Raw genomic sequence first — 26366 nt, forward strand, 5'->3', positions numbered from 1 at the left:
AACCCACAAAGATACAAGGAGAAATACAATCTGGAACCTACAACTCAGCTCCCTCAGAATGAATTCAACATAGTTAAATCAGCCTCAAGGAAATATGCCAACTCGCCCCTCCTGGATTCACTCAAAACCATTCGCACTTCTCCTTCTCTGCACATTGGTCACTGAGCCACTTGCACTGTGGAGAGAGTCGCTCTTGCTCTTGATGACTTGCTCACACACTTGTGCTTTTCGTTGTGTCTTCACCTCCATCGTTAGCCTGCATTTATAATATTCATTGAGTCCAAATCTATAACCCTAATCTCCCCTCTAGAAACATCTTGAATCCTCCTAGAAACATCTTGAAGATTCCTTTTAGAAACATTTTGAAAATCAATGATTGAGATTAATTCTAAGTCCCTTAAATAATTAAATTATTTATCCTTAGAAAATAACCCAATAGTCCACAATAATTAATTAACTTTAATTATTGTACTTTTCCTAAGTTAAACTTAGGAAAAAAGACATAAATCACTAGAAGAGGCAAATAATGTCTTCCACATGCTAAGTCACCAAGCAATGGTAGAAGACCTTCCCATGCTACTCACATCAACATATGTTTTCTGTTTTGTGAAATTGCTAAAAACGTAGACCAAACCTGCGGTGCATGGAATTCTAACAACACAATCATTGTTTATACATGGCTATATGTGCCGAAAATAAAATAAAACATGAACTAATGACAAGTACAATTACATATCCTAATAACCTGCATCCTCATCCTCAATAAAAGAAATAGAAGAAGGTGTTTTTTTAGCAGAACTAGGGCGTGTATTGATTAGAGATAAATTAGTTTGTGGAATGATTAGAGATATATATTTTTAGGTAGGCATCTTTTTTGGTCATGGAAGGGCTCTACACCCTTGTTGGGTATGAGTGAGCCTGCGGAAGCAAAAAAGTCAAGGAAACTAGGCAGATTTGGGTTGAAACTTTTGGCAGCATTTCGGTGAGGTTTCCAAATCAGGAAATGCCATACAAGCATTTCTGTGGCATTTTGGCACATTCCGGGTACAGGTATACTAACTTGGGGGCTATTTCCTGCATAGGATCGTTTCCATAGAAGTTATTGAAGTATAACTAAACCAGTTACTTGCTTTGCTAGTCAGCTTCAACTACAATCAGTGAAGTTGACCCCGGATACTGTTTTGCTGGCTCCTTATTTACACCTCACTTCCAATGTGCCAAGGGACTCTGACTTCGGCAAATTAGTTGTACTTCAGCCCATGTATCCTTATTTTCCAGTTTCGCAATTTCAGAATCTACATGATGAATCTAAGGAACACAGCTAATAGCACTCTTCACGTTAGAAATCAAATGATAGGGATTATAATGCCATATCTTATCTTCCACAAAATGGAAAGACTTCACCATTAACTCAACTACATTAAATGCAGCTTTGCTCCTAACTATAAACAAAAAAAATATGTTGGGAAAAAGAAAAGAGACTTTCTGATTATTTGAGATGAAATGATTATTAATTAAAAAATTTACCTTTGCCTTAGATATTCCAGGGCAAAAATCCTAGGAGTTAGGAAAACTAGAAGTTGATAAAGCTTTGACGCTGAACCATAAATTCTGATCACTGTGTAATCCTCAAATAAATACCAATCTCCTACTTCAATATCTGAATTGAGTTGAAGAATACTTTCACAATCTTTAAACAACTTGGGTGGATGTTAATTATGCATTAGTGTGTAGGTGCAATGAACTGGAATATAAATGTCTCAAAACCACTCTCGTGACCCAAGTATCTAACCACCTGCGTCCAACCAAAAACTAAAAGGAGTTTCTCCTGTTGGTCTACTATGTTTAATCCCACATATTTGAAATGAGTTAGTCAATGATAATCATGAGGTATATCAAGCATGACTAATATCTGAAACATTTTAGAGACTGAAACTGTCTAAATTACTCATGAACAGCATCTAACAAGTATTTGGAAAAACTATATCTTTCTGATTGTCCAATTTTGAAGATAATTCCTAAGATAATGTCATCAGTGGTACAATCAGTATCATATCCAAAGGTTAAACAAGTCAGTGCTATGAGTTCCCTAACTGTTTTTGTAAAAATTGAAGATTTAATTGTGAAGATTAACTCTCGCAATTTTGAGTTTCCTAGTAATAGTTTCAATGAAAGATTATTTTTTTCAATTGAGAGTGAATTAAATTAATTTCCCAACTCTTCCACATTCAAAATTACTTGATTATAAGGTTAAAGCAGCATTTCTGATATCACATCCTCTGTAACAGGAAAAAGGGTTGAAAAGTGTAGCAAGAGGTAGTCTTCTCTGGTGTGTGCCTTGGCCAGAAAGATCTTGAATTGTCCTCAGGAAATAGACTTCAGTTGTGGTGAGTTAATTTCCAATTTATGGGAATAATCATCACAAGTTCATGTGTAGAGTTGGAGCTCCAGTTAAAGAGGAGTCTTCTCAGTTAACTACAGGATAGATGACAGTTCGGATTTAGAAAAAGACAAGTTAGGAACTTCAGTCTTTGATTGAAGGAGGACGAGTTATAACTCCAATTGATGATTGGAGAAGAGAACCAGTTCGACTCAGTTAACAAGTCAGACACAACTCAACTTCCAAATTTGTAATTTGCCTATTATAGCGTGGACAAAATCTATAAAGGAAGGACGAAAGGCCCGAGTTATTGAATTGTTTGGTGCACAAGGTTCTGAGACAAAGAAGCTCACAGAGTTTGTGATAAGAGTCTTATTTGTGGAGAGCACAGAGAACATCTCTCCTAAGAAATAGGAGAAACAAGTGCGCAAGTATTTAGGAGTTGGTTGTGTGCAAGGAGGAGTTGGAGTCCTAAGAAATAGGGCCCAAGCACGCTAGGAAATAGGAGATCAGCACAAGGAATAAGGTTTCCAAGTATGCAAGGAAGGAGGAGCAGCATTGAAGCGAGGCAGCAGGGTTTGCAGAGTAAGTCAAGGAGGCAGCAGAGGATTGGTTGCAAGCTAGAGGGCCGAGGTCAACCAGATCAGCTGAAATTTGTGAGTAAAGCAGAATGTTTTCTCAAGTGAGACAGTTTGCTTTGTAAATTTGTAATAGATTCAATTGCTCCAAGACAATCAATAAAATACCACATCAAGAAAGCAGGTTTTCCCTGTTGGGTTTCCTGAGAAAACAAGTGTGTCAATATTTGTGTGATGTGTTTTTATTCCGCTGCTTATGAATTGTTAAGAGAATCTGTATCTTGGCGAAAGTAAACTATGTTTCAGTTTTCAGATATTCATCTAAGTAGTTGCAAAGTTTCATGGAAATTTAACATGGTATCAGAGCAGAGATCAGTATAATGACCAGCACCAGATTTAGCAGTTAGTGGACAACACAGATCAAGCAAAAGGCTTGTGCTAGAGTTTGAAGAGCAGAGCAGATCTTTGGATAGCAGTATGGTGTTCCTAGGACTAAGGTCATATCACAGTTTCAAGGGAGCCTCGAATTTATGTGCAGGGAAGGAGCGAATCACAGTAGTGTTGGAAGATAATGGGGTGGAAGAGTTTATAAAGCAGGGAATAGTGCCACCTCAAGATCCCCAACGATTGGTCCATCATACTAAGAATGACACCAAGGTGAGGAGGATCATTTTAGAGGGGGTCAGAGACCATATCATTCCTCATCTCCTTGAGAAGAAGACAGCATATGAGATGTCCAAAACTATCTTAGATCCATATTCGGGTTCCAGTGATGTCAAGAAGCTAGCTCTCAAAGAGAAGCTAATCAGTATTCGGATGAGCAAGGATGAGCCCATCGTCACATATCTTTCAAAGTTCACTTAGGTTCGGGGTGAGCTAGGTGGTGTAGGCAACACAGTAGCAGAAAAATCCCTTGTGAGTATTGCGCTTCTGGGACAACACAAGTCTTGGTATGGCTTCCAGGATGCAGTGAGTGGCAGAGATATTTTTCCCAGTTGAGAAAGATTTTAGAGTGATTGCATTCAAGAGGAAATCCAGAGAGGGACAAGAGATAGTAGATCGATGAAGACAGAAGACGAGGAGAACGTTGCCCTGAGAGGCAAAGGCAACAGAGCCAAAGGCAAGAAGGGCAGGTCGAGTCTAGTCAAAAGGGCGAGAAGAAGAAGGACCTAAGCAATATCAAGTGTTTCCATTGCCATGAGTTTGGGCACTATGCCACTAAGTGTTCTAATCGGAAGAAGGAGTCCAGGAACGATCATGTAGCTTCATTAGCAAAGGTAGATGTGTTTTTTGCCTAGTTCGAGAAAGATTTCTCATTGATTGCTTGCATGGCAAGCTCAGCAGATAGCAACATATGGTATATTGATTAAGGAGCATCCTTCCACATGACTGAGAACAAGAAGTATTTCAACCACCTGAAGGAGGACATGCAATTTCAGATCTTGCTAGGAGATGATGGTATGTATGCAGCTAGATGAATTGGTACTATCAGTTTCCAGAGGGAGTCAGGTAATCCTCTTCATCAAAGATGTCCTCTATGTCCCAAGGCTTTAGCAAAATCTTGTTTTGGTAGCTACCCTTGATGACAAGGGTTATGATGTCATCTTCGGCAGAGGTAAGGCTTACCTCCAACAATTAGGTTTTGGATGTAAGAAGCAAAAAGGTGTGAGGAAGAAGAACCTGTAACTGCTTCAAGTTGAGACAGGCGCAACCTTGAGCAGCAACGCAAGAAGTGCGCAGGGTAGAAAAGTGATGGTTGAACGAGAGCAACATAGAGCTCTCAAGATGGAGCCTCAGCCAATATCTCAATTTGAGTCTCGTCTAGTTGGCAATTGGGCCGACCTGCAAGATGATGAGGAGCAGAGCCTACAACAAGTGGAAGCAACCACTCAGTTAATGACTCCCAGTATAGGGAGAGTTTGAGCCAAGTGGACAGAAGATTTGTTTAGGGGGATCATGAGAGAGTTGGATCTCCCAGTACCACATTCAGGGAAAGTAAGCAACCACAGAATGACACGAGGTACATGGCACTTATCACTGAGGTAGTAGACTCATAGATCATGGTTGGAAAGAACAGGTCTTCAGATCAAATTCCGCAAAAGAAAGCAAGAAAGTATTCTAGTTCAGAGGGAGCAGTTGTAGCAATGGAGAACATGGTAGTGTTGGAGACAGATTCAAGTGGAAGGGGTTCTTCCAGAAGTACCTTCCTCGTTAAGAGGGAGGGTTGAAAAGTGTAGCGAGAAAAGGTCTTCTTTGGTGTGTGCCTTGGCCAGAAAGACCTCGAATTTTCCTCGGGAGATAGACTTCAATTGTGGTGAGTTAATTTCCAGCTTATGGGAATAATCATCACGATTTCATGCATAGAGTTGGAGCTCCAATTAAAAGAGGAATGTTCTTCAATTAACTACAAGATAGATGGCAGTTCGAATTTAGAAAAAGATGAGATGGCAACTTCAGTCTTTGATTGAAGGAGGACGAGTTATAACAAGTGTGCAAGTATTTAGGAGCTGGTTGTGTGCAGGAAGGAGCTAGGTCCTCAGAAATAGGGCCCAAGTGCACTAGAAAATAGGGCCTGAAGTGAGCTAGGAAATAGGCGATCAGCACAAGGAATAAAGCTTCCAAATGTGCAAAGAAGGAGGAGCAGAATTGAAGTAAGACAGCAAGGTTTGCAGAGCAAGTCAAGGAGGCAGCAGAGGATAGGCTGCAAGCTAGAGGGTCCAGATCAAGCAGTGATCTAGGCCAGCTGAGATCAACCAGATCAGCTGAGATTTGTGAGTAAAGCATAACACTTTCTCAAGTGAGACTGTTTGCTTTGTAATAGATTCAATTGCTCCAAGACAATCAATAAAATACCACATCAAGCAAGCAGGTTTTCCCTGTTGGGTTTCCAGAGAAAACAACTGTGTCAATATTTGTGTGTGGTGTTTTTATTCCGCTGCTTATGAATTGTTAAGAGAAACTGTATCTTGGTGAAATTAGACTAGATTTCTGTTTTCAGATATTCATCTAAGTAGTTGCAGAGTTTCCTGGAAATTTATCAAAAAGGATGTGTTGACTATCTTTCGAATTTATGGTTCTCTGAGTTGGTTCATATGACTAAATAGTAAATAGTAAACACTCATTAAAAAGAATTCAGGAAATTGGAAGGTAGTTGGAAGTTGGAACTATTGCCTAAGCTAACCATTCCCAAACTGGAATGGTTGTCAAGGTTACCTTTAAACCTCTCATAGACCAAATGACAAAATTTACCCATACTTTTAACAGTAAACTTAGGTTCAAAAATACCCTCATCCTTTTCAACTAAATTTTTCTAAGCCGGTGTTTATTAATAAAAGAGGTCCTTGGGTTGCAGATTTCATCCTGGAAGCCATGGTTTCACAAAATTCTAATATTCTATGCTTGTATAGCTTCCGGAAAAATAAACTCTAAAAATGGCAAATGAGAGGAGTTTTTAAACGATACCCATGTCTTTTAAGCTTTTGATTCGTTGGATTGATTCACTTAAGTCTCCTATTACAACCTTGGTTCGGTTCAGCTTTAATGAAGGTTCTGTGTGCATGCAACATTGCAAAGTATTTGAACTAGATGGTCACCTTTCTTTCCTTCATATACTGCATGCTTTAACATTATTAAATGTCCTACCAATATTTGACATGTCATTTGCTGTTTCGTTTGAGTGTGCTAATCTACAACACAACCATTTGAAGCAGTTTTCAAGGGGTAGCTTATGGTCTCATAATTCACTATAAGCCGCCACATGGTTTGTGAGTGGTTTCCAATTATGAGAGCAAATCACTCTTTTAAACACCCTACAAGTTATCTGCCCGTAATGAATGAAAAACACCAATCAAGACTTAAAATCTACCGTCAGATCTAATACAGAACTTATTTCATTAGTTGTTGCTTTACTCCTCCTTCAAGCCCACACATTTGATTTATTTTAAAAATTAAGTACACCTGTCATCTTATGAATGACAAAAACCCACCCTTAAGATCATTTGCCTCCCCTTTTGCATGCTTTAACTCATTACTAATTAGAAATGAAATTTCGAAACAAAATTGTATATATATATATGAATTTTGTTATTGAATTATTCAAATGAAGGATAGGTTACAGCAGTAAGCATGGTTATATGAAAATAATTTTAATGCAGCATGATGTCTTCACAATATTCCTGAATTTGGAGTATTCTGCCCATTCTGTTTCAGTTCAACATCCTGCACTTACAATAGCATCTGGAATTTATTATTGATATCAAGTTCATCATGGGCGAGTTTCAAAGCTACTATTGCACAAATATATTAACTTTATGTTATAGAAGTCTTGGTTTCTTGCACAACTAACAATGCCTTTCACTGCATAAATATTGTTTGATTAGGTTGTTGCTCTCAACAAGATCTCTTTCAGTGCGTAGGTGATTATCATTCACCAAGCATTTATCACCTTCAAATCGACGACAAACAAATCAAAATATGCCAATTCTGATACTAAGCACAGCCTCCTCCATTTCCTCTACTTTATGCAGCGTTCCTCTTTGGATCACTTTCTTATATTACACTATGCTTCTGTTACCCAGCCACAGACATAAGAACTTAGAATATGTATCTTATTCAAGTCTGCTTAGTTAAAACTTGTAACAGCCCCATATATTGGCTGCTGGATTGGCATCCCAATTTGATTCGACATCATGACACAGAAATATGAGTAAGATGTATTTTTAATATCGATAAAGAGTACAAAGGATGCTGGGCAGCCCAAGAGGGCTGAGAGCATTCTTTCAGTTTTTTACAAGTCTCAAAGGTCAACCAATATTACTCCTCTTGTCAGACATAATTATTATATTATATGCTTATCTGGGAGTTTATAGGTATGTAAAGTAAACAGACAATCAATTAGACAACTAACAATGACAATACAAAATATTGATACTTAGACATTTGGACACATCATGGGAATGAAGGTCTAATGTCACCACTGAGAACTGATATCAGTAGCTACTCCTTCCATTGTAGAAGGTCCATGACCATTTCTACCATATTCAGGTTCCATGGCCACCTTGTATTTTATCCTGTTTGAATGAACTATTATGTGATCGATTATATGAATAACGAGTGTTCAAAACTCGCCGGACTCATGAGGCATAACCTGCTCAGCAAAAGAAAAACGTGTATTGACTGACTGGAAAGTCACACTCACTGTCAAGTCTAACTCACCAACAGCAAGCTTAACACACGAGTACTTGTGGGTCAGTTGACTTTTTCCCAAAAATTTCCAGAAAAAAACTGATACTATTTTTTTAATTTTCGTATTATCTGAATCTTTCAGAGTCCAAGTTAAACTCACTATCCAAAGTCAAACTTGCAAAGATTTTTGTTGATCTGAGTTTTCTAATATCGAACTTCTTGTCCAAAGACTACTCCATCACAACCCACAAATCAAGGCTCATTAAATTGCAAATTCTTGCAGTTCTGGGACGTTTTACAGTATCTGAACTAAGAAATTTAAGATTGAAATCTAAAATTTTATATTCTGAAGACATTATGGTTAAAAGATCAATCACAAACATAAGGGATACCAAAAATAACTTTAATTCCAGTGTCTCAAATTAGTCTTTCACATTGAAATTAAATCATAATGACTTTAATCTGTTAGTATGAAATCTTGAGTCATTTGAAACCATTCTTTGCCCTTTTTCTAATATTATTCACATGCAAATTTCAAAGGTTCTACTCTGAACTTTTTCTGAATTTTATCAATGCTGAACTACCCTACTTCACATATACAAGACTTACACACTCCAAAGCACCTGAGAAAAGGGGCAGCTTTATTTTACCCTGATCAAATCAAACTTCAAAGTATACAATTGGTTCTCTTGAATATTATTTAAAACTAAAACACTAATGTATTGGTCCTTTATAGACAAGAGACTTGCCTCCCACATACAAAGTGCATCATCGAATGACAACTCCCGGCGAAAGAGGACAAGCAACATTCGAAATGCAAAGAGAAGACTCTCTGCGCCAATCTGAGCCAAGTGCTTGAATAATTGGATGTCAGTCAGCTGCAATATTCTTCCCAGGGCTTCTAATTGTTTCATCACACCAACAGGACCTTCCATCTGGAAATTTGGTCGCTGCACAAACATCGTGAATATTCCCAGTTAATACAAAAACTTATTAAAAATAGTTGATCTTTATGAAAGATGAAAGAAATATGTTTACAAATAATAGTTAAAACCACAACAGAAAGAAAACGACATTATGCACCAAATGCCCATCTTAATATCTTCATGTCAAGAAGCAATACCATTCTTCGGAGAAGACTCTCAAAGCACCAGAATGCATCCGCATCATCCTCAAAAAGTACAATGAATGGAGATAACAAATCACTCATACCTCCAAAAGACAAAAATAGCATGTTAGACAGCTTAGTAAGTATCTCTAAAAGCAATCAATTCATAAATAAATCTGGAATTGTCCAACATCAAGTAGGGATCTTTATGCTATGATTTAGAACTATAACATGAGTTAAACACCTTGTCTGATTCCATTTGGCTAGTTCTAATACTTATTATTTCTAGCTTAGTTAGCATGTTATTTTGAGAAAAAGACATATATACATGCATCCCAAACCTTCCCATATCCGTACATGTACCTTTCAGTCAAACTTGATCAACACACCAAAAACTACCATAAATTTGTCTCATCAAGATAATTGAAGCTTTACTTCCAGTTATAACACTGAAGTTGAGCTCAGGACTCACACTTCTTAGGGTTTTCCTCTGCCATACCGAGTGCCACTTCTCTCACTTTGGTTATTTAGTTATATCTTTCCTTTTTTGTCAGTTTTCTAGCATCAAGAAGTGTTCTAGAAACTCCCATAGCCTATTTCAGACTGGTCGCAGTCTCAAATCTTGATGGCCCTTTTTCTTTGTCATTTATTGTCATGAACACAAGAATACCTTTTACTTTGATACAATTACTGCTTTTTCATACTTAAGCTATTTTTGGTGCATTGTTACAAAAATTCAGCTCTCATGTCTCCCATATTTTTCTTCTGCCTGGTAAGATTATAGTAATATAAAAATTCTAAGCACTATAAAAATGCAATGTATTACAAGCAAAGTATAAAGGTAAACTGTCATTCTACCTTGGCAATAACCAGTCGTGGGATCCACCCAGGCATATACAGCAAGGATATCTGACATTCGAGCCATGTTTTTTGCATCTCCATAGAATTCAAGATGTCTGTCTGTTCTGACAACATCCACAACTAGAAGAAACAAAAAGCAGCAAAATAAATACAACAGAGGGAGATGAAAACTTCATTGAAAAGACATTTCTCTTAGAATCTGTTCTCAGAATTAAGACCCATCACTTTCCGTATCCTTGAAAAAATTATAAAAAATCATGCTTCAAAAGATAATGTGCTCACTATGTTCATACCAATCCTGTGAAGTGTCCAGAGCCAATCTGCTACTCTCTCTTCATTAACATTGACCCCGAGTGCTACCACTGGATTGATTAAAGGTGAGTCACCTAGTTCTGGAGCATCTGATATCTTCATCCTTCCAAAAGTTTCTGATTGATGCTCCGACCCATTGATTCCTGACACCTTCTCTTGCACCAAAGCTTTACCCAAAGTAAATTTCTCCTTTTTACGATCATTTGTGTCTTCCAAATAGTCAATGTGATTTTTCCCTACCGATTCTACATTTGAAGTAGTGGTTCTATCATTTTCTAATATATGTATAGCATCTTCCAGAAGTGAATCTCCTCCTTTATTGCGATTTCTTTTTGAATTATAATCTGTATTTTCCACTGTTTGGTGGTTTGTTGAAATTGCTTCAGATCCCACAATTTCTACTGTCTCCCTTCCTTCAAAAAGGTTTGTGACGGGTAGATAGGGAAAATCAAAACTCGTTTGCCCATCAAATGTCCCATCATAATCTATTTCACATTCAGAACCCATGCCGCTGTCTAGACCTGCACTAGACATACCATATGAAGAATTTAATGATGCATAATTTGGATTTTCCCTGGCACTTCCAAAGTCTGTTGAATCTGTAGAGCTTCGTCTATCATTATCATCAGCAGTTGATTCTTCAATCCTTCCACTATTCCACATACCACGAGATGATTCAAGCTTAGACCTTGCCTCTTGGGTAATGCGCTCAACTCCCTGTCTTGCTTCTTTCTTGGCGCTATCTTTAGACATTATCCGCACATCCATTACTTTAGACCCAACAGTGTAAGCAAGTGAACCAGTACCAATGCTAGAGTGCATCATTTGACATTGGACAATCAAATCTCTATATCTCTTCCTGCTCACAGCATAAGTTTCTTGTTAGGAAAGACAAAAAACTCTGGTCCCTAATATCAACTGAGCCAGTCATATGCACTATCTTGTCCATTTTACAGTTGCTAGACACTACATCTATAAGGAGCTTTCAAATCACCGTTTCAATGCTAACAAGTTACAATCAAGATTCTTTTTTCCAATAAAAAATGACTAGCAAAGACTTGCTAGAATGCATTAAGCAAGAAAGAAATATAAAATAAAACAAGTTACCTTTAATTTATGAAAAACATATAGCTGCAGTTTATTAGCCTTTAATAGAATAAATATCGTATGATAATATCACGTAGTACTATAAGATATAAATTTATTCTAGGGAGCGATATATGCTAAATGTTAGAAGCATATATTCAATTTAAAATATACATTGGCACAGAATTTTATTTTACTAGCATAAAAGTTCTGCTAAAGTAAAACTACACGATGGGCACTAATGCTCTGGAAAATCAAGTCAACGAGAGGAGCATCACGACTAATAAAAGAATTAGAAAAACCTTATAAGATCGTCAACTATGCATTAATTGGAATGGATGGTGCAGACAAGTGAAAGGTTGATGATGACCCTGAGGAGCCTTCCCCACTATGACAGAGGGGAAGAGTCACCCTATTGACACACTCATGTACTGGGACAAACAGAGATACGACGAAAATAGCAATGAAAAATCATGCAAGGGAAAACAAGGAGGAATAATAATTCCCTACTAATGTCAGAGGCAATCTACATTGACGAGGATTCTGTTAGGCATAACTGACGACCTGTGGAAAGCGAAGGGCATATCTTTGGGTTGCAATGGAGCAAAGAAGAGGGAGAAGTCATAGGGAGCCAAATGAGATGGTTCAGATGTCATCAACAATGGAAGCATCTGAGAAAGGACAAGCTGAACCAGAAATTGGAGGAATTCAAGGCACAGCACTCCCAACAGATCGAAAACACCTTGAACAATAGACAAAAGATATGGGGGGGGGGGGGGGGTTCTCAAACAAGAATCACTGGTTCTTCCAGGACATCTCAGCATTGGGTATGTAGTAGCATCTAAAGGACATGCTCATAGGGATAGCCAGAAGACTTCTTGAACGTGTGTTTGTGGATGTGGAATATGAGCTTGCATAGGACATAAACGTAACGGAGGCATCCCTAGGCAGAACAAATGAAATTCTTTCCTCATCTTTGATGGTAAGGCCGCCCATGAGATTATAGAGACAAGGGGAAGGATCAGATCTTCTAGAACACACCACCCACCATTGATATTTAAGTATAGAAACATGTTCTATACTGCTTGCTACTCATGGCCTGCCTCCATTGCTACTGGGTACTTCTAGGACAGGAACCGAGCAAAGCCAAGCAACTGGGTCATCTGGACCACCTGGAACAGCTAGGGGCTATTGGACTTGTATGAATTCCAGCAGAATAAGAGAAATTTATTAATGTCCCACTAATGATCAAAAGTAGGTGAATGGGACTGCTCAGTATGTAAGTAAGGATACATGGTGTAAGTGTGAAGGCCGCTCCTACAAAAGCAAAAAGCATATCTATTCTATAAGATCTAAGCTCTAAAGGTGCAAAGCCAAAGAAAATACAACGCTCTACAAAAGGGAACAAGTAAAAGAGCCTTTGAGCTCCAACTCACAATTGTGACATCTATTCCTTAAATCGCTTTTGTTTGATTGTCTAGGAATAATTTGTACTGAAATAGTGTTGATTGGCATGACCCAGGATAAAAATTCCATGTGACTAGATAAATATCAACAAACCAATTTCACAGTTATATCATGTAAAATGGCTCCCTGTTGTCAAATCATAACAAATCCAGAATTGAGATTCCAATTAGAAGAATGTAGACTACTTGCCCCTCGGGGAAAAGGCCCATATGTTAGCCTTCCTAGCTTTGATAGGCAAAGGATATTCATGTAACTCCTGTCTATTTGTTGCAACTCTGGTGGATATTTGGAGTAATATAAGTTGCATTTCTCTGAAAATTCCTTTAAAAGCATAATCAGGCCATTCAAAATTATGTATCAAGTGATAACAGATAGGCTTCTGCTCATTTTTGGTAAGCAGCAGATGACAATTGAAATTTCCTCGCCAATGCTAGGTGTTGAAAATAAATTTCTTATCATGCTTGCCAAAAAATTTCATGGTTATTACAGAACATCTTCTCACGATTCTTACAACAACATAACTTTCAGCATTTACAAAACTACTATTATCAGCTACCACTTTTGACACTTGAAAAATCCCTCAATCCAAATGTCTCGTTAGCCCTAGCTTTGCACCATCAAAAGTGTTAGAAGTCAAAGATGGAAACACAAAAAAATGGTCAGCTCATAATCATTTAATAAATTCAACTGGCACAATCTTTAAAATCGGGTAAGTATTTTACTTTCCCAGTTCAAAATTACATTAGTTGCTTTCATTTGGTCATTAACAGTTCCACGTGTCCAATTGTTTTTGCTTTCATGTTTACCCTTTTGTGCAGAAAAGCTAGGATCAAGCATGAATTCAATCTAGAAAAAATTCAAATGTCAAAATGGGTTTGTGCAATGACTAGAACCTAGCAAAAGCACCATTTTAATGTTAAAAAATGTTTTCCAAAGTCTCAAAAAATCCTTTCTATAAAAGAAGTAACATAATTAAACAAATCAAGTTAGAACCTTCGAGATATCCTTAACTGCTGCCGATTCTCTGCAGTGCTGCTAAGTGCATAACAACCAAGCAAATATTCCCAAACTTCTGCCCTTATAGATGCATCCACACCCTGAACAAACAAGAAAAGAAGCCTCTTTTACCATAGCATGAAAATTATAAACCATTGATGAAAAAACTCACTCCAGTTTGACAACAAATTGAACAACTTAAGAACCTAAAATAATAATAAGAGCCAATATGCACTTCAATGTTACCAACAAATACCAATTGAATTTGGGGCACAAATCTGTCTCTAAAACAGCCACTTCATCCATGGAAGGAAAAGCCCTACACTGTGCAACATTATTAAATATAGCACATTCCATGTTGATGCTGTTTATATGCCACATCAGAAATACAAAAATTGAATTAAGCTTCAACAACTCGTACAGTGTAACAAAAGTAAATTTTCCCATTAGCGTATGAAATTTTTGATAAAGAATAGTTGAAAGCCATTAAAGATTATTGTTGTTTCATGGTCTCTTCCTAAATCTGAGGGTACCTAGATGTCTTTAAGCTTTTGAAATTATGATTGATATGTAAAATACCGTGGATATTCCACTAGACAGTTTTTCATAACAGATCTGACAAAAAAAATTACTAAAATCCAAAATTTGTACGAGGGTTACTTTTTCCTTAGATTTTTGGATTATTAGTTACCGTGTTCTGCTTATGCGTGCAAAATATAAAGATGGAGAAAATAAAGAATAGATAAAAACAATCACTCACAACCATAAGACACCAAGATATGACTGGGAAACCTTTTCCGGAGAAAACCCAGCTGGAGGGTGAGGCTACTCTACTCTCTCTTTCTTTGAGCAGAAAATGGTGCAAATATAAAGCAGTGAGACCAGTGGCCCGTGGGCTGCTACAAAACAAGACACTAACCCTCTCTGTCCTGCCCTCTCTCTATCCACTTTCAGCTACCCTGCTCAACTATGGAACAAAATACAATACAATAGAATCAGCCCCTTTAACCTCCTAAGGGAAGAGGCTAAGACACACAATCATTGTTGAGCACTTGAGCGAGTGATTTGCTGTCTGAGAAGACTCGACTTCACCAAGGAGATTCAGGAGGACGCTGAAGAGATTTCGGGAGGAAATCTAGAGGTCATATTCGAGGAAGGAGGCCGAGCAGCTAGGAATCAAGCCACAGCCCACATGCGAGTGAGGAAGGGCGCAGAATACAGACAGTCTACACGTGCAACAAGACAGTCGTGGCTCACACATGTGACGTCAAGGAGGGCCATACAGGCCGAGATCTTGATCAGGCAGGCTGATTTTTGCTAAGGCTGAATTTCTCAGGCAGAGAGGGGTTTTCTCAGTAAGAGGCCGAGTTACAGGTATTCTTATCAGCAACAATTTCCTGTGCATTTCTCTGGGGCCTGACCCATATTTTCTTAATAAATAAATAAAATAAAAAAATCTGATGTACCTGTCATTGATTTCTCACTTATTAAGTTATTTCCACTGCAAATTTATCTGTTAATTATTAGCGTATTTAGTTCTCAGCAGTTCTGAAATTTATTTGGTAAAATATTTTTCTGGGTATTGTGAAATTGCTGAGTGAAATTAAATCAGCGCTAGTAAGAGTTTAAATTAACAATAGTGTGGCCTATCAAATTTAAGCTACATCCCAAATGTTTTGAATGTCCATATCATTGACTTCTACAACCTATAAAAGCTCCAACTTCATGTGGTTCATTTTTTTCAAGTACAAAAGATCATAATTTATAACAGAAATTGCAAAAATTATTGTTGTAAATTCAACATTAAATATTTCACCAACTAATAGTTAGGCACAAAAATAATCTTGTAACAACTTAGAAAGGTTCCAACTTCATGTGGTTAATTTTTGTTAAGCACAAAAGATCATACTCTTTAACAGAATATGTAAAAATAATAGTTGTTAACTCAACACTAAATATTTCATCAACTAATAGTTATCCATGAAAAATACTCTCGTAACACACATATTTACCTCCAGATCATGTTCTAAATTATTAAGGCAATTAACTCAAGAGCCAATACTATAGAATTAGTTACAATCTAATGCTTTTCCTCTCCATCAATAGCAACAAAAGTGAATTGTAATGCATACGATGAAAGGCGTTCAGTCATATGATATCGACAAGAAATGGTGTAAAAGCACATGTAAGGGTTTAAGGTCGTGAAAAAACTTTACAAATGAGGAAGAAAACTAACCCCAAAAATAATTGTCTTGAGAGCCTTCTGGAACCCCACTGGCCTGCCCTCACTGTCAAAAGCCGCATGCCATTTGTCTGGTTTAAGTACTTTTCTTCCCTGCACCATGATAGTAAGGAAAAATGCATACTCAGAAATGCACTCGCTTGCACTAAACAACTGTCAATGAAGACAATCCCAAGAATAATTGAGTATTTAGAATAGAAAGTTTGCTAGATGACAGGAAAGATAAATCTTGGAACTTTAATGGAGAAAAGGCCAGTTACACTAAAGAATGCAGCAGAATAAGGAATACATAGTAGTCTCCAAAGGAAAGAAATTAAAATCTGACTTTTATAGACTATGGTCTGAACTATACATACTTCTAAAAAAGTGGAATGGCCACACATCTGGATTACTAGGATGTTTTCTTGAGTTGGGACTTGAGTCTTCTTCTGCAAACATATCCCTCCTAGGGATCGCGACTGGAGTTTTATATGAGACTCGGCAGCAAATAACATAATGAGATATTTTTCAAGGAATATTCCCATAGGCTAGGCACTTCTTAGAGTACCTGACTAGCAGATAAAATTCTCTGTTTAGAAGAAAAATAGATTGTATAGACAATAACAAACTTGGATATCCATATCCTGAAAGCAAGCACATTATAAGGAATCCTAGTGCACAGGGGTAACTGCATTAGTTCAAGCAAAGACAAATTGGTCATACAAAGAAAGGTGAGAAAGCTTTGGCCTTAGCTTGAACATCAAAGTGTCTACTTGATTGAAATTCTAAGTTGCAGGAAACAACTACATAGACAGCATTCCAGTACAGGAAACAACCAAAAATGTCAAAATGGGTACAAAATGCCTTGGAAACTCTGCCAGCCATACCATACAGTGTTTCCAAATCTGGAATTGGCATACAATATGGCCAGCAGCATTTCCAAGGCATTTCAAACATTTCCAGTGACATTTAGGGCACTTTTTTTAAAGTTTTGGGGCCCACCCAAGTACCCATGGGGAGCATGGGACTCGTAGGAAAATATCACCCTAACCATGCCAATGACTTTTAAGACAAAAAAAAGATAGGGGATTCAGCTCTAAAGAGTTTGTCAGCCTGGTAACTACTGGTAAAAGTTGACATTCTCCTGTATCTTACCTTTTAAATCATTTTAATTAATTTTTTAACATTACCATTAATTGTTTCATGGTGTTTGAGAATGGTACCAACTTCAATGGACTTCACGTGGAGAAAGTAGAATTTCATATCCCATTTAGAATTCAGCAATCTTAACAGTTTTGATAATTTCAGGATTGGCATAATTGTAGCATTTCTACTGAATCTATCATGTATGAGGTTATGGATTGGCATTAGTCAAGAGCACCAAGCTATGGGATTTTGCATCAATTGATATACAAATGGGTTTCCTTCTAAAATGTCATTTATGTGTATCGTTCTTATATTCTTGCTCGTGTTCTTGCAACATGATGTGTCATTTAGAAAGAAAAAAACATATATGTATATATTTAAAAGTTTTGATAATTTCAGGATTGGCAGGATTGTAACATTTCAGCTGGAATATATCATGGATAAGGGTAGGGGATTGGCATTAGTCAAGACCACCAAGCTATGGGATTTTGCATCATGTAATCATCTGTGAGAGTTGATATAGCCTTCTAAAATGTCATACATACGTAAGTACGTACATATTGTATTTTTTATGTACCCTGTTTCCCTGCATACCGATTTTGGGGGGGTCATGTTCCCAGGCATTCCTGAATCCCATCATGGAAACTTGCATACATTTCGTGCAACCTAGCTGAAACATCTCAAATCTGAATGCCAGATATGTCAAATAGTAAATGCGTCCTCAAGCCCCAATGATTAGCTCAATTGGTTGGTACCACTGCAGATAGGATGTTGCTGATAATCTGGTGTGCAGTGTGAGTTCCTGATTCAATTCTCACAGGGTTAGGTGCACTGACACTGCACTTCCTTCTTTACACTGGATATCATCCTCAGAACAGGGGAATACATGGGAGTTTCCCAGGGAGTTCTTTTCCAAGGATGAGAAAGTAAATGTATCCTCAGCCTTGTGCATTTAGCTGCTTCCATTGAGGTGACTCAGAGGCCTGAATGCAGTCATGCTATCAGACATCTTAATAAGTATACAAATAGGGACCATCAAAGTTTATTAAGAAAAAGAACTAAAAATAAAACAGATTAGGAAGACCCTATTTCAGGGAGAAGTGATGGCATTTGACCTGAACGCACTAGTTGCTGAAACTTGAAAGTGATTGGAATCTGATGCAGCACTTAGATGGTCAACAACAGATTACATATCCACATGACAAGGACTGCAGAGGTAAAGTAAATCTGTGAGAATATTCCAATACTTTCCTTAGCTGTGCATGTGGTTGAATAGCCAGATGTCATGTTTAAAAACAAGCATTGATCTCAATGAAGAAATTGCAGACTAAATAGAGTAAAAGCACTTTCAAGTGAAATAACTAATAAGAGAACCTTTAAATTTTGATTTGTGCTGGCAACTGCATGACACTGATGAATAACACCTGCAAGTTTCAAACACATGGTAACTGTCTGAGTTCACATTTCACTACCATTTGGAAAAAATCAGATCACCTGGCACAAGATAGACATTGAACTGAAAATATTTCTTTATTGGCTGGGATATGATCTAGGCCTAGGCTAATTTATTAATAACCTGAAAATCTGTTTTGTAAGTGATTGCTACCCACTTTGGAATTGTTACACCTGCATTCATCAAAAGGTAGTCCAGCCACCATCTCGCTCTCCCTATTCGTGTTGCAATAATCATCCTGTCTGGCTTCACTATATTCTGCAAGGTTACACCACGAGTGGATTTTATGTAGGTTTGAAATGTATGTGTGGGTTAGCCCTTTCCTTTGCGAAGGGGAAGGTAATTTACATTAATCTGCAGTGACAGAATGTCACAAATATAGATTGATCATAGTTGCTGTACCAAATTCTGAAAACTAAATCTGCCAACGTAGATATGCTGTGCTCAATTCTAATATAACCATGTGGTCACTAAAAGTTTAGAACTATCTAAAGCACTGAAGTTGGGAATTAGCCACATGCCAATGCACTGTTCCACATTGTATATCATTGATGCCCCATTATCAAACTTTATGGCATAGTTGGAAAGTATATACTCCTATGAAAATTTCCAAATACCTGTCTGAAAGCATAATTTCCAACAAACATATAATTTATTAACTGATAGGATCATCCCTAAGCTGTATGGGAGTACAAACTGCACCACCCCCAGCTTTGCTGCCAAAGCAGGCAAGAGGAAGATCCCCTAAAGCACACTAGGAAGAGTGCTTCTGAAACACTCCTACCTAGAAGCATCTTTTAGGGAGTGCACTCCTCGCATTTGGCAGCACTCCTTGCCTCAGTAGAAAGCACTCTAGGAGCAGCACTCCCAGCATGCTCCCAAAGTGCTCCCAAGGGCATTGAAAGCATTCCCAGAGCACTCCTGACAGGACAAAAACGCTCCAGTGGAGCTTGAGCTATAATTTTGCCGTGGGGACCAGGGCAAGGTTGCAGTAGGGAAAATAATTCAGGACTACAGTTTCCTGGTGGAATAAAACTATCTTTCACTCCATTTGCTCTCATTCTATCGCTCATCTCACTCATGTTGTCTAGGACTTTAAGTGGGCTTCTTGCTTGTTGTTGAGCAGCAGATTTACGAAACCATAGTTACATTCAACCACCATCGGAGAGATGAAGAGATAGGCTCTAAGCCCATTCTTACCTTTTTTTCCATGTGTTGTAAACTTCTACATTTTCTGTCTTGAATGTTCTCTTCTCCTACTCTTTTCCATTCCTCATCGTCCCTTGTTCTATTGCAGGCAATAGGTTATTCTTAGAAAGCATAATGGGTATGTGGTTTATCATTGTGGTTTCGTTTTATTATGTGGTTCTGAGTCCTAACATCTGTTGGGAAAATGAAATACCAATGATGAGGAGGAAGCAGTAAGCAATGCCCAATACCTTGGAGAGGAGGAAGAAATGGAAAAATAACCCAAAAAGGGGATGAAGAAGATGATGGTTTTGATGAAAATAACCTGAGAGCTAAGTGACAAGACATGATGACACTGGACACAGAGCACACAAAAAAGCTAGTATCCGACACGAGACACTGCAACCCAAAAAATAGGACATGATTTATATATATATATATAGAGAGAGAGAGAGAGAGATGTAAGATATAATTACAAATTACACATGCAAAAATGAAATATAAAGTTTAAACATAAAGATACAAATTTTGTTAAAAACTAGAACATTTACGTCACACAAATTCAATCATACAACTAGTTACTACTTAGTAGTACTACATCAACGATGTTCAAACGACAATACACAAGAAATTAGAACCATAAACTGCAGTTTTATCATTAAACTAAGTTTACCAGAATTCGGATCTGGATCTGGACACAGATCCACCAGTTTTTTGAAAAGCCAGAATCCGGAAATGGCAAGTACAAGCAAATATAAAATATTTTATAATTTTTAAAATTTAAATTTATATAAATATAAAAATAAAAACTAAATTTATATAAATATAAAATAAAAAACATATGCTAATTTTTAAATATATAATTTTGACATACAATAAATAATTATTATATAAATAATTCCTATTGTATCATTTATATATATGAATTAAACATTAATTGAATTTATAAAAAATAAAGAAACATATCTCAATTTTTAAATATATAACTTCAATATAATACTTTAAAAATAATTATTAAGTTAATTATAATATAATTAATGCATCATTTATAAATATTTAAACACTAATTATTAGTTATAATTAATTACATTAAGCAAATTATTAAACTTATTTTAGAAAAAATACTTTTTAAACTTGAAAAGAAACTTTACTTTTTAAACTTTAAAATATCTTCTAAATAAATATGAGTAGATTATAATCTTCACGTCACATGTATTAAAGGTTATTAAAGTTTATAATATGTCTTTGTATTAAAGTTTATAATATGGTCAACATAGAAATAATAAATTGTGGCCAGCCAACTTAATCCATTTCTTATCATTCGCTTCATTTACTTGCATTAAAGTTTATAATGTCTTGTATTAAATTTTATAATATGTTTAAAATAAAAATAACAAATTTCATTTCGCCCAGCACCTCCCTGCTTTATTTTCACAGACGGATTCATTAATCCATTTCTTATCATTCCATTGACTTGCGTTGAAAATTGAATTTTCTGTTTTGGAATTTTGTGTTGAAGCACGTTGATGGTTTTTTACCCACGGACAGAAGATGGGCGGATCTCTGCGAATCCGGTTCCAGATCTGTCTCCGATCCGGGGATCCGCAGATCCAGCCATTAAGCCTGACGGATCCTGTAACATAGTCATTAAGTCATCAAAATCAAAATTTATTACATAGATACTAAGCCATTGCTACTATAGGTGGGAACGCCAATTGCAAATACAAAATAGAGGTAGATACAAGAACCATAGATGGAAAAATCCCAGAGCACTACTGTCAGTAGTCCTCCACATCAAAATCATTGAAATTGACGTCATTGCCACTCTTCTCTCCTCCATCCTCCTTCTCCTCCTCTTCTATATCCAATCCAAACTATGCATCCACTAGTGCAGAGGACAACCCCTCGAGAGGATCACCATCATTAAAATGACTAGTTGTAGCACTAGATCATCAAGATCCAAGTTGGATAATACCAACTCAACACTGTCATCCAAACCCATATCATCAAGAAACGTCAGACATCTTTGTCTTTTCCTTCAACCACTACCCCCTGTACCTGTAATAAGACCAAGGTTGGTGTGCACATAGACATACAACATTGTCTCTTCCCTAAACTGCCCAAGCATGTTCTTCAAATTGTACAATTTCCCATATGAGTTATGTTACCCAGCACCTGTGGGTAGTGTATATAGGAGAAATTTTTTCTCCTAGATGGTGTCCTCAACCGGCCGCTAGCAGCCCCCAGATAACTCGATGTGCCATTTTCTCTGCCACCTGAGCCAGCCATGTGGTCCCTCACCCATCTGTTATGAATGTATGTTTGAAGGTGGGCCTCTCGACTCCAAAGGTATGAGTTTTCATTGGTTTTGTTGAGTAATTTTGTTTATTTTTCATGGGCACTTTTGGGCATGGATTAGTGGGGGGATTTGGCGCAAGAGTGGGTTAGGTCTCTATTCTAGTCTCCACTACCCAATTTCGTGGTTACCCTTGTATCCTAGTCCTGTGTGATCTCATTTATTGGCCATTAGCTTTAGGAATGGCACTACATGGGAAATCTTTATTTTGGTTGTGTGGTCCCATTTCCCGATACCACCTACATCACTCTCGTCCCATTAATCTATTTTCCTATTCGGGTCCACTTGGTCCACATAGGGTTAGCCTCCCCCTCCCCTTGTCCACACCTTGGGTCGGGCTTGGAATGATCCCCTAGAGGTTGACGGAGCTAAAAAGAAAAAGAAAAAAAGCATAATTTGTCAACTCTCAATAGGAAATGTACCACAAAATGCAAAAGATGGCTCGAACATACAAATTTAGCACGTGAGCAAAAGCCAAACATGAGCTCTACCCCTTATCCATGGCCATCACCCAAGTTCCTATGGGCCCTAGATGAGCCCCCTCTATCATTAAGGAACCCATGATTGTCCCAACCCCTGATAGGCAATGAACCGCCCCACCCTAAGGGGGTATCCACTACTAAATATTACACATCATGCTCTCATCCCTTGGAGCCCAGCACAATTATGAAGAAAAATCAATCAAAGGCAAAAGGCATATGAAGAAGGGTGGAAAAACAAAGGTCGGGATAACTCATGTACCACGATTTGCTCCCTCCTATACTCATATACCCAAGTGTGGACTTCCCTCATTATAGCTACCCTTGCACCATGACATGTGGTCTGGATGTTTCCCTTGATCCCCACTCTGTTCCATTACCATATCATCTGCCACCTACCACTTGAGGGATGTACCATGCACATGTCACCCCTTTTAGAGGTTGAAACCACCTAATAGGGTCCTTGGTTAATCCCCTATTGAGCTTGGAGACACTTGTACATGTCAAAGCCCACTATGGAAGGGCATGCCACTATGAAGTGCCCCATTGATCCCATGACTTGTAAGCTTTATTACTTGAGTATTATAATGACTTGTATTGGAGGGCAAGGGGACGCATTGGATCCTATGCAGGATTGCAAGTGGATCTCCATTTGGGGCTTGGTCTCCCTATACGAGGTCCTAGCCCTCTAAAGGGCCACATTCGCACTTGTAGGGTGAGTATTGCGAGCCATGGGCCTCCACCATGTGAAAATTCCTAGATCTAAAAATCTCAGGAATCCTAATACAACCAGCTGAATCAACTTCTCCTAGATTGTAAACTAAATTACAAACTTATTTCAGATTTATTCATGAAATATCGAAGCAAATTACTGAAGCAGCCTACACTAATTAAATATGATTCTGAAACATAGAAACTAAGCAAGGAAATAGAAACACATAGGACACAGTTATTTTTTGACAAGAAGTCCCCAGAGAAACCCAATGCGGGAAAACCAGTGCAGCAGCTCTTAGGGTTTTATTATTATGCAAGAGAAAATCTGAGTACAATTCTTGGAATGTCAACTAGCAATCCGATACAAAGAGAATATTGAACAAAAGACTGGTGAAATGATCTCACCATGTAACTAGAGAATCAGTGACTGATCCTGCTGCTCTGGAGGCTTTACGTCACCCTCTGCGTGGCCTCTGTGCAGAACTACGTCACTCTGGGCACTTTCTGCGTTGCCCCTCCCGGGTATTACGCTGCCTCTCCTTTGGATCCTCTGCAGACTGAAAAACTGACCTTCTGCCTCCCAGACTCACACCCTGGCTTCCGGCCACCGAATTTCGACTTCCCTTAGCAGGAAACTCGACTTCCCCTCAAGGATTGTGTTGCCTCTACTTCAGCACTGCATGGGCCAATGTCAGCCTTCCTCTGGACATCTTTCTGTTCTCCCTCTGCCTCGTACTCTCCGGAAATTCCTTCTTCCAAATTCTCACTACCCCTCTGCTGCAAGATCTCGTCAATCGATTTTTCCTCCTAAGGACTTCTCACTTCAGAAAATCGATTTTCTCAATCTCTCTGTGTGTTTTCCAAATGACCCTCAAGCCCCTTATTATATCTTCATGTTGGACAACCATTGGCCTAGATTACATCTTAACCAAAGGCTCAGATCGTTTTGCCTTGATTCGTGGCTTTTTCTAGAAACTTCACCCCTGATTAGATTAATACCCATTAATATTTTAATTTTCCGAAGTTTAGACCTAGGAACCCCATTAAAAATATTAATTATTTTAATAAAATCGCTTATGGCCCCTAGGTGAAATTTCCCACAACGCTTTCTAGGTTCTTTGGAATACCTGTGCCCAAGCCTCCCTACAAAATTTGAGGCTTAGATCACATCTGATGCTACTCTAAATCGACACACCATAGTAGATATTACTTCATGGGTCCCCAGCACCAATCATTGATTGCTCGTGTTCCACCTTTTTGGATGAGGATGATGGCCCTGGTTCACCATGCCCAACTGGCTCCACACTTGCACCATACACTTGTCAAATATTCCAGGGTCTAGAGGATGTCCCCCGCTACAAAGAAAGGGCTTACATCACCATCCTAGCCCTTACAGATGGTCTACAGGCCATTTCGATCCACTTGGAGACCCATGAGGATGTCCTTGTGCCCCCACACCAAATTGAGAGCACCACAGGTTCTTGCTTGGAAAGCAAAGGGACAACCCCTTGTCCACTATGTTGGGAATCCATTTCTACATCATGGCAACCCTGGACTCTATTAGGCCTCCTCAAAGGCCCAATGACTCACTTTATTGATCATTTGGCCCTCTTGAGAGGCTTATTCATGTATTATTGAGTTATTTGGTGGGCTTGTCACCAAAAGTATTGTTATTATGCACATTATTTTATTTTAAGGGCTCAATTAGGCCAATTTAGCTAAATCGAATTCATTAGAGAGTGTATAAATAGAAGTGAGATGATTCATTTTGATCATCATCACTTGGATTGGGTTATCTTCTCTTATGATATTTTCACTATCCTTCTTGGAGGATGAGTTTGGATGAATGGATGAATTTTGATGTTTGGATCTCTTTCATTTTGTCTTGGAGCTTCACTATTGGCATATGTTGATGATTGGATATACTCTTTCTTACATGTAAGTACTCTTTTAATGCTATATTGTTATTTTCTTTTGTCACATGCATGTTGCTGGGATTTTCGCTATACTAGGCTGAAATTTACTACTTTTCTAGTGCAAAATTGTGGAAATTTGATCTTTTATAGTGTTGAATCATGTCATAGACCATGTATGAATGAGAGAATATTCTTAGAGATATTCTGTGTCAAAAATTTATCTTGATAAGTCATCAAATATTGCAATCGAAGGATAAAGATCTTGAAGCAGTTGTTCTCATGCCCTAATGCCATGCGAAATTGTTTTCTAAGGCCTCCTTGACTAAGTCAATCCATTCCAAATGTTAAATCTCCTTGACTTCATCTCTCCCAAAGGACAAGGCACTAATCCTCCATAAGTGATCACTCAAAAGCATATTTTTCTCATCTCTCTCTCTTCATTTCTAGGCTTAGCCTCCATAGGTGACCTAGGGCATCGATTTTCTCATGATTCACCCATCCAAAAAGTTCGATCTCTTGCCCACTACTGCGTTGTTGTGTCTTCTAGAGGCCCTCCAAATTTGAAGCAATTCTGACAATGGGATCTTGAGATATTTCAAGCCCTAGCTCTGAGATCGATTCTTGCCCTTGGTTTCCCTTGGCTAGTGACCTCATTGGGATCATTGCATCAAAATTACCAAAAATTTCTCCTTTGATCCCCTTCTCCCCCTCAATTAGGTCAAGCACACCCCTGGTTGATCAATTCCATCCCCTTGACCTAATTTTGGGTCCACTTGGTCCCGTGTGGTCCCACAACCTATTGAAGTTAATTTCACAAAGACCACTTGGAAACCAAGTTTTCACAAGGATTTCTAGGACTAGGTATCTTCCTTACAAGTCTTATCCTCAAACCCTAGCCCTTGAAATCCCCTTGGCCCTTCC

The 26366-nt window shown here is 38.0% G+C and overlaps 1 protein-coding gene across 9 annotated transcripts in view; it reads right to left on the reverse strand.

Moving 5' to 3' along the window:
* Nucleotides 1–26366, reverse strand: part of LOC149140188 (uncharacterized) — a 71178-nt gene that overhangs the window by 6799 nt on the left and 38013 nt on the right. For 3 of the 9 annotated variants that reach the window (XR_016264159.1, XM_089447124.1, XM_089447123.1), the window contains exons 3-9: nt 16571–16672; nt 16209–16307; nt 13970–14073; nt 10405–11282; nt 10109–10231; nt 9266–9354; nt 8892–9092 (exon numbers count right to left, since the gene is read on the reverse strand). Coding sequence is in view for 8 of the 9 variants with exons in the window: in XM_089447124.1 (XP_089303250.1) it covers nt 8892–9092; nt 9266–9354; nt 10109–10231; nt 10405–11282; nt 13970–14073; nt 16209–16307; nt 16571–16672 (1596 nt within the window). In the remaining variant the exon portion in view is untranslated. Of the gene's footprint in view, nt 1–8891; nt 9093–9265; nt 9355–10108; nt 10232–10404; nt 11283–13969; nt 14074–16208; nt 16308–16570; nt 16762–18454; nt 18548–18713; nt 18764–26366 lie in introns of those variants that run through there. The other 6 variants (XM_089447125.1, XM_089447130.1, XM_089447127.1 and 3 more) reach the window with 6 other exon arrangements.

The sequence above is a fragment of the Pinus tabuliformis genome, chromosome X (assembly GCF_031772625.1).
Source record: "Pinus tabuliformis cultivar Carrire ecotype Pingquan chromosome X, CPIR1, whole genome shotgun sequence".
Taxonomy (NCBI): Eukaryota; Viridiplantae; Streptophyta; class Pinopsida; order Pinales; family Pinaceae; genus Pinus; species Pinus tabuliformis.